Raw genomic sequence first — 10,000 nt, forward strand, 5'->3', positions numbered from 1 at the left:
AGGTGCTCGTCGTCCGCGTTACGCCACCCCCACCAGCTCACCTCCGGCTGACCACACCGGGCAATCACTGCGCCCGTTCTCTGGTGCCTGGGGGTGGAGGGGCAGGGCAGTTAGGAGACAGGCCAAAAAGAGAAAGAAGAGTGTGAAGAGTGAGAGGAAGCACACACACACACACACACACAGACGCACTCTCACACACACACACACACACACACCTGTAGACAACAGCTGGGATCCTCTTCCATGAGCGGAAGGCTGCCACGTTCTCCAGTTCCTTATCTGTGATCCACGCGGGCACCAGCAGCTGCTGAGGGTAGCTGGGGCACAGCCTGGCAGTGCCAACACACACAGAGGGCACCGGATTAGACAGGGGCAGAGAGAGAGAAAGAAAGAAAGAAAGAAAGAAAGAAAGAAAGAAAGAAAGAAAGAAAGAAAGAGAGAGAGAGAGAGAAAGAAAGAAAGAAAGAAAGAAAGAAAGAAAGAAACAGAAAGACAGACAGACAGACAGACAGACAGACAGACAGAGAGAGAGAGAGAGAGAGAGAGAGAGAGAGATGGAGACAAGGGGCCCATCCCATTTCTCCCCCCTCGACAAGGGAAGTGGAGGTGAAGATCTTTCCGTATGAATTGGGACACCACTATATGCAAATTAGCTGCATTTAACGCTCACCTACGCGGACGTGGTTCACCGGGTAGTAGCCTGCTACTATTTTCATTCAGGAACATGCCCGCTCCAGCGTCATTGTTGTGTGGGCTGTGCTGGTTTATCTACGCCTGGTTAATCAACAAAGACATTTGTGTTCATGTGAACGCCAGAACACACATCCTAAATATTAACGAAACTATTGATTTATAACGTTATTTGATGGGCAGACTCTCAAAGCAATCAGCAGATATCATGAACATCGTTAGATAGCTTCGTGAGAAATTTTCTAACATTAGTGTTCAAAACTCAACAGTCCATCAGATGTGCATCAAACTAACATATTCCAACATATTTCCAACAAATTTTAATATGCTTATTTTGCTAAAATATATGAAAAATTGACCCACTCACTAAGCCTCATACGGTATCCTGGGTAATTTCATCAGCCTGCATTGGTCCTGGTTATATTTTGAGGGTTGATTTTAAGGGGAAAGTAGCACTTCCCCTTGCTCCCTAAAGTAATGGGACACCCTAGCCCTACACGTGCACGCGCAAAAACGAGGGTTAGGGCAAAAATCTAGGGGTAGGGGAGGTATTGGGACGGGCCCAAGAGGACACAGTTACATTGGGTGTGTACAAGTGTGAAGAGAAAGAGGATGTGTGTGTGTGTGGTGGTGGGGGAGGGGGGGGTGTACAGAGGGCACAGTCAGAGAAGATTGAGCAGAGAGGGCATAATTACACTGGGCACAGTTAGGGAAAGGGTTAGTGGATGGTGTGAGTAGGGGAGAGAGAGAGAGAGAGAGAGAGAGAGAGAGAGAGAGAGAGAGAGAGAGAGAGAGAGAGAGAGAGAGAGAGAGAGAGAGAGAGAGAGCACAGTTAGGGGAAGGGTTAGTGGATGGTGTGAGCAGAGGGGGGACAGAGAGAGTAAAGGCAGTTTAAGAGAGCAGTGTGCTGGGAAAGGGTTGACTGGGTTAAGGCCGGGTGGATAGGATGGTGTGTGTGTGTGTGTGTGTGTGTATCACAGGGACGGACAGAGATGGCTCTGTGAGGACTCTCTGGGCCGACATCTGATCCTGGGTCAGGCCCTTATCTGGCCTGGCCCAACCCTTATCTACACAAACACACAAACCCACACCCACCCACCCACCCACCCATTCACACACACACACACACACACACACACACACACACACACACACACACACACACACACACACACACACACACACACACACACACACACACACACACACACACACAGAGTGTTTTTCAGGGCAGGAAAAACGCTGTAATGCGAGACATCTGCCCCACCATGGGTGGGGGGATGTTTCGGAAAGGCCGTCTCAGGTGTATGGGCGATTAGTGTGTATGTGTGTGTGTGTGTGTGTGTGTTGAGTAGACAATGAGGATGCTTTTAGAGGAGTGTATCCAGGACAGGACTCACTTGTGCTTGGTGATGATCTGAAAGATCCTTCAGGCGTTCTATCTGTGTGTGTGTGTGTATCCAGAGATCAGGTCTCACTTGTGTTTCTGTTGATCTGGGAGACCCTCCAGGAATTCTGAGAGAGTGTGTGTGTGTGTGTACAGAAGTCAGGACTCACTTGTGCTTGCTGTTGATGTGGGACACCCTCCAGGCGTTTTGAGTGTCGAAGCCCATGCGCTCTACTTCGCTCTTAAAGCGAGAGGTCACGTGATCGCCTGAAACACACACACACACACACAACACACACACACACTCCTGGTCATGACCCACTGTGGGCACCATGCAGAACCCTTTGGGTAGAGTAAAGGCAGACCGCATCCCTGCACCTGAGTCAGCACAGTGTGTGGTCTGGACTACAGTAACTGGGTGCCTCTTCAATCGGTGTGTGATGTGAGAGTAGAACTAAGAGGCAGGCCACAAGGCAGTGCAAGGACCCTCCCTGGCCTGTCTATGTCACCTGTGGGTGAGGTTCTTAACCTTGAACATTCAAACATAAGATTCCGTTCCGCAACAATTAAAGGTTCTAAAATTCTATATTGAATTCAATGAACCCAGATATTCTTTAGAACGTTAATTTTCCAACATTCCTAAGGGTTAAGGGGCAGACCGTAAGTGGACCTCCTAGGCATAAAAAAAAAAAGGTTTGGTTCCTGTTGGTTGTCAGTTGAGGCCATGGGTCGGTAGGGATTTTTTTTTCCCCCTGTGGCAGTAAGGGATTGGTAGAAAATCAGTCCCTCCAGGATTTCACAAGGTTTTTGAGACTGTAAAAAATGCCTGGATGGAAGTTGCGGTGTTTTTAGCTGTTTCTTGTGGAGAAATTGCGGGAGGAAGTGAAAATTGCACAAATAGTTGTGATTTTTTTTATTTTATTTTTTTTAATTTAGGGCAATTAAGGTTAGTAAGACCAAAATCATTGGTGGTGTACGTCTAATTGACTGCCTGCCCCTTTCAGGACGTGAGAGTAGCCGAATTACATTTCTGAGTGGATTGGAAGGCTTGCATCTCACTGTGTTCGGCTACGAGTGTAAATCGCGTTTTGCATAGTGCATTAAGATATGTGGATGCAATTGGGAATGTCTTCTATGCCATTAGTTAAAATAAATGTTAAAAAAACTTGAATGAAATCATTCTTGGATCATAGAAGAGGTAAATGTCTTGCAATTTTATTAATTTCTATGATTTTGGTAGCACTACTCAAACTATGCCCACAAGCTAGCAAACATGACATAAGCTAAAAGGACATATCCAGGTAAACGTTTGCCAATGGGTTGCATAGCCTACTCAAATGTCAGTAAACCAAGTAGGCCTTAATTAACTTACTTTCATAACCTAGGTAGGTTAGCAACACCAGGTTGAGAGATGCAAGTAAGCAGATCATTAACGTTAGCCTTCTATTTATTGTCATCAAAACTGCAGAGGAACTAACACGCTAGGGCAGTCTTTGGTGTCATATGCAGAAGGTGCAGAAGTAAGTGTGGCATCTGGCTCAATATTCTGCTTGCAGGGACTGTTGTGGTAGGTGAAATTTCACAGTGAAACTAATGATGATTGGTCAAATTTTATGAAAAGTTGGCGGAGTTTGGACAAAATTGCGAGTGCCTTGGTAAGTGCTGAAAACAATTGTCTTCGTGAACAGCTGTGCATAGGCTACTTTGTAAGAGAGAATACGCTCACCCCTATACATAACGCAAGGGGTAATTAATGTAATTATAGTTCGCCTTTTATTTGTGCATTTATTTAATGTAGCCTAGACTATTTAGTGTTATTTCTTCCCCAAGCTCATAAAATAAATTTGGGTCGCACATAAATTGACAGGGTCGGTCGGAAACCGGAACCAAAGATTTATTTTTTCTATGCCCTACCTGGCCTATACAGCATTAGATTAATGTTGTGCCACCCTTGGGTGAGGTTCATAAGGGGCAGAGTGTAAGTGGATGCCCTACCTGGCCTGCAGAGCTGTCCATGCTGCTCTTTCTCTCCGGTGTAGACGTCCACACACCAGGCGTGGTAGGCGAAGGCAAACAGCTCCTCCAGGTGGGCTGGAGGTCTAATCGCAGCCACCAGACGCTTCAGCCACTCCTGACACTGCTCTAGTGTGGAGAACTGGCACCTACACACACGCACACGCACACACACAGATTTTGTCAAGCAGATGACCTGTTTGGGTTGTGTGTGTGGGTGTGTGTGTGTGTGTGCAATAAATGAACATCTTCCAGTCCGTGCAGGTAGAGTTGTAACACTGTCTGTGTATGTGTCTGTGTCTTCATACCTTACGACTTTGCAGTCCTTACAGGTGATGTGCAGCTGGAACATGTCCCGAGACTCCACACTCTCAATCAACTGGAGAGGAACCTGGGAGAGATGGAGAGAGCACAGTCATTCAGAGATGGAGGGAGAAAGATGGAGAGAACACAGTCATTTAGAGATTGAGAGAGAGAGAGAACTGTCATTCAGAGATAGGGGGAGAGAGAGAGCTACAGATGGAAAGAACAGTAATTCAAAAAAAGGACAGAGAGATGGAGAGAAAGAGTCATGGAGAGATGGTGAGAGCGGAATTTGGGAGGGGGGGTTAAACTTATAAAAAAGTTAGTAAAAAAAATAAAATTTCAAAAATGCTCTGGCAGCACAATATACTTTTGCCATGCCAATAAAACTTGACGGGGTTTGAGAAAGAGAGAAAGAGAGAAAGAAAGAAAAGAAAGAAAGAAAGAAAGAAAGAAAGAAAGAAAGAAAGAGAGAGGGGGGGGGGGTAGTGTTATTGGGGTTTAGGGTGTGCAGTCTTGCTGGTTGTTTAGTCTGTTTGGCTGTTTGCTTTGGCGACCGTTACGGTCATTTCATACCAATATGACGCCACAAAACCTAAATTAGACAGAACAAGAGAAACAGTGGGGAAGAGAACGAGGGAGAGAAGGAGAGAGGGAGAGAGAGAGAGAGATGGACAACACCTCGGGCAACAGTGGGTCAGATGGGGTGAATAACACAGCAGGCTTGTGAGCAGTCACAGTCACACACAGTCACACACACACACACACACACTCACACTCACACCAGGGGAGGTCTTCATATGTCACTGAAGCACATCCTCACAGCACCTGAACAAGCCTACAGAGTCCCATGGGTCCTAAAGCCAGCCATGAGCCAGCATGCTGCTCTAAGTGTGTTAACCTCCCTCTCTGCCAGCAGGATCACTTGGCCTGCCCCATCCAGCCAGCCGACCAGACCATCAAGCACCAGTGTTAAACCCAACACTCAGCACAACCCAGACAAAATGTCCAACTCAAGCACCAGTGTTAAACCCAACACTCAGCACACCACAGACAAAATGTCCAACTCAAGCACCAGTGTTAAACCCAACACTCAGCACACCCCAGACAAAATGTCCAACTCAAGCACCAGTGTTAAACCCAACACTCAGTAAGCACGCCCCAAACAGAAAATCCAACTCAACCAGTATGTAACCCCAGACTCCATAAGCACATCAGAACCCCACCCAGAGTTCGATGATGACCGTTCAGGTTTAGACACAGTTGACTCCAGCCCACATACACACTCAAGAGGCTGCGGCTGTAAGTGGACTTGCACATGCCGTGTTACACACACACACACACGCCCATATTCTCACACACACAAACACACACACACACACACCATGCAGCAAGGGCCAGATGTGACAGGTCGACTTGAGGCAGTCATTTCCGTGACAACCACACACACACACACACACAAGACAGTGTGGTCACACCATGCAAGGGACGAGGAGTTTGTGTGTGTGTACTTACTGACACTTCGCACGAACAATTCTGTGTGTCAGACGACAACATAAACACACAAACAAATAAAGAGGAGAGGGGGATAAGAATTAAACATCCCAAAGACACACACACACACACACACACACACACACACACACACACAGGAGAGAGGTGGTGGTTTAAATATCCAAAAGGTGCACACAGAGTTTGGGCATCTGGGTTGTGATGGTATAATGATTTCCACATTCCTCTAACGCCAACACACACACTGACACACACACACACACACACACCGACACACACACACACACACCCCGACACACACACACACACCGACACACACACACACACACACACCGACACACACACACACACACACACCGACACACACACAGGAGAGACGTGGTGGTTTAAATATCTAAAAGGTGCACACATAGTTTGGGCATCTGGGTTGTAATGATATAATGATTTCCACATTCCTCTAACGCTGACACACACACAAATGAAATAAACAATGAAATAAATCTCCTCATGGGAGAAGGGGGGGTGGGTATGAAGACAGTTTGGGCCTATAATGGGATGGCACCACACACACACACACACACACACACACACACACACACACACACACGCACGCACGCACGCACACACACGCGACGCACGCACACAAACGTTGCTGTTCCCCATGCCATTGCCTGCCGCTGAATTCCACCACTCTAATTTGGCCATGGAGGAACATTCCAAAAGTGCTTGTTAATGGTTTTAGTTCTCTCTCTCTCTTGCGATCTCTTACACACACAGACACACACAATCTCTCAACGAAGGTTTCAGTCACACACACACAAACTCTTTTTCAATTTCTCTAACAAACAGATACACTCCTCATAGCAGAACAACACTGTGGCTGTTTGACACAAGGTCCACACACACACACACACACACACACACACACACACCATTTGACAGGAACACTGAGAGCTGTGGTTCTGTGAGCTGCAGGGATGCATTCATTCAAACCCTGCTGACGTCTGACTAGTACAAACATTAGCCTAAACCACACACGCACATGGACACACACACACACACACGCACATGGACACACACACACACACACGACAAGAGTGCCAGAGCAACTCTAATCACGGTGAGAATCCCAACAAAGGCTGAGGAGCTGAAGCTGCCCAGGGTGCTCAGGGCAAACTGAAACCATGGCAACCAGCACTAGAGGAGACACAGCACCGCAGCAACAGGACTCAGCATCCGGAGACAGCCTTGAGATGCAAAAGGTCCTCTCGCCACACGCTCACGAACTAGCCTGATTGGAGCGCAGTGCTATGCTGTTTAAACACACAGATTCAGAGGTGTGTGCATAGTACAGGCCAAAAGTTAGGACACTCCTTCTCATTCAATGTGTTTCCTTTATTTTCATGACTATTTACATTGTTGATTCATCAAAACTATTAATGAACACATGTGGAATTATGTACTTCACAAAAAAAGTGTGAAATAACTGAAAACATGTCTTATATTCTAGTTTCTTCAAAGTTGTTGTTTTTTTTTAAATTTAATACCATATTCAGTAAGCCATAACTTGACAAATATTTATCTGTGGGGCCAAATAACTTTGCCTTCATTCATAGTTTTGATGCCTTCAGTGAGAATCTACAATGCAAACAGTCATGAAAATAAAGAAAACGCATTGAAATGAGAAGGTGTGTCCAAACTTTTGGCCTGTACTGTATCTTGCCCTAGTCCACAGTGTTGCCAGATGAGAGGATTCAGATGAGAGGATTCAGAGGAGAGGATTCAGAGGAGAGGATTCAGAGGAGAGGATTCAGAGGAGAGGATTCAGAGGAGAGGATTCAGATGATTCAGAGGAGAGGATTCAGATGATTTAGAGGAGAGGATTCAGATGAGGATAAGGATTCAGATGAGAGGATTCAGATGATTCAGAGGAGAGGATTCAGATGAGGATGAGGATTCAGATGAGAGGATTCAGATGATTCAGAGGAGAGGATTCAGATGAGGATGAGGATTCAGATGAGAGGATTCAGATGATTCAGAGGAGAGGATTCAGATGAGGATGAGGATTCAGATGAGAGGATAAGGATTCAGATGAGAGGATAAGGATTCAGATGATTCAGGAGAGGATTCAGATGAGAGGATTCAGATGAGAGGATGAGGATGAGGATGAGAGGATGAGGATGAGAGAATTCAGATGAGAGGATGAGAGGATGAGGATGATTCAGGAGAGGATTCAGATGAGAGGATTCAGATGATTCAGAGGAGAGGATTCAGATGAGAGGATTCAGATGAGAGGATGAGGATGAGGATGAGAGGATGAGGATGAGAGAATTCAGATGAGAGGATGAGGATGAGAGGATGAGGATGATTCAGGAGAGGATTCAGATGAGAGGATGAGGATGAGAGGATGAGGATGAGAGGAAGACCAGTGAGAATGGAGGCTAGGTCAGGGGGTCGGTTTGAAGACCTGACAAACGTCCCTCCAGAGCTCTAAACACCATGATGCCCCCCGTAGCCTAACACAAAGTCTTTTTAAACAACTCCAGAGGGCAAGAGGGAGTGTGTCTTTGTGTGTGTGTGTGTGTGTGTGTGTGTGTGTGTGTGTGTGTGTGTGTGTGTGTGTGTGTGAGAGAAAGAGAGGACCCTTACGTTGACGATGGACTCCTTGAACTTGATGTGCAGCCGGTAGTTGGACATGGCGATGATGGCGTCCTCCGCTCTCCCCACATACTGGGTGAACTCTCCATGCAGCTCAGCGTAGGGCACCTAAACACACACACACACACACACACACACACACTTGATTAGCGACAAATACACACTCAATAACAGTAGCGCTGCAATAATTTAAGCAGGCACACACACGCACACACACACAGGCGCACACACGCACACACACACACACACACACACACGTGTGGTGGGTGAGAGGGTATTTAATGTCTTTTGTATTCTATTCTCAAGGCATTTGATTCACTGGGACAGACTGGAGGTGTGTGTGTGTGTCTCACCTGCAGGTCATCTTGCTCCAGGACTGGGGGCTTCCTGGGGAAGATCTGATTGGCTTGGATGCACTCCAAGCTCTGCTGCCCCTCCTCCTCCTGAAACAAACACAAGAGATGTGTCAGCTGCCAACACACACACTCTCTTTCTCTCTGTCCCACACACACACACACACACAACATACACATTGATTAGACAAATGCAGAAAACACACAAATACATAAATAAACACACATACACACACTGATTAAACAAATGCAGAACACACACACACACACACACACACACACACACACTTCCCTGACGATGCTCTGCTCTAGCGCCTCGCTATGCTACGGCAGCTTTTCACACCTCTGTCCATATGAGGCCCGTCACTGTGACCACCTGTGTTAAACCCCACTGGTCAGGTCAGGTAAGCCATGAGTGACTCCTCCAGCACACACACCACACACACACACACACACACAGTTCCATAATCCTGGGATTTTAGGAGTTATCTATCTCTGTCTTTGAATACACACATTTTTCACTACTACTACACACATGCATACACACACGGCAACATACAAACACACCTACATACATCCACATATGCACATACTGTATGTACATACACACACACATTATTGTTTCCAGCAAATACCCAAAATGCTGCTACACAAAAAAAGTAAACGTGGCTGGAGCATCTTCTATGCTAATTTAGTCTCGTCAGTCATGCTGGCTACAACTTCTCAACGAGACACATCTACCTTGACGAGAAATATTGCGGACCAGAGCGCACACACACACACAGTCGCACAATCCTTTGGGACGCCCACGCAAGGCGTTGTTGCGCCAGAGTCTGATCCCTCGCCACCACCATCCTCTTAAAGGTGGCTCTGTGCTCTGACACACCGCTTACATCAGATGCCCACACACACACTTACCACGGAGGAGTGAAACATCCTATTTAGATCTGCAAGCCTTAAACACGTTACGGCTCTAAATTAAATTAGCCGACTACCCAGCCCGCGACCAGCCTGAGATGGGATGCCTCTGGTGTCGTGTGTGTGTGTGTGTGTGTGTGTGTGTGTGTGTGTGTGTGTGTGTGTG

General features: G+C 46.7%; 2 protein-coding genes across 3 annotated transcripts in view; both read right to left on the reverse strand.

The window, feature by feature from the left end:
- LOC125294633 (tripartite motif-containing protein 16-like) overlaps positions 1–10,000 on the reverse strand; it is a 587,664-nt gene that overhangs the window by 336,147 nt on the left and 241,517 nt on the right. The gene's annotated exons all lie outside the window — the stretch shown is intronic.
- Positions 1–10,000, reverse strand: part of mtmr3 (myotubularin related protein 3) — a 39,793-nt gene that overhangs the window by 21,773 nt on the left and 8,020 nt on the right. The window contains 8 exon segments of the mRNA XM_048243513.1: positions 1–87; positions 216–329; positions 2,248–2,344; positions 4,073–4,239; positions 4,399–4,481; positions 5,909–5,929; positions 8,555–8,671; positions 8,917–9,006. The exon segment at positions 1–87 is cut by the window's left edge and continues 119 nt beyond it. Coding sequence (XP_048099470.1) covers positions 1–87; positions 216–329; positions 2,248–2,344; positions 4,073–4,239; positions 4,399–4,481; positions 5,909–5,929; positions 8,555–8,671; positions 8,917–9,006 — 776 coding nt within the window.

The sequence above is a fragment of the Alosa alosa genome, chromosome 5, assembly GCF_017589495.1.
Source record: "Alosa alosa isolate M-15738 ecotype Scorff River chromosome 5, AALO_Geno_1.1, whole genome shotgun sequence".
In the NCBI taxonomy this organism is placed as follows: domain Eukaryota; kingdom Metazoa; phylum Chordata; class Actinopteri; order Clupeiformes; family Clupeidae; genus Alosa; species Alosa alosa.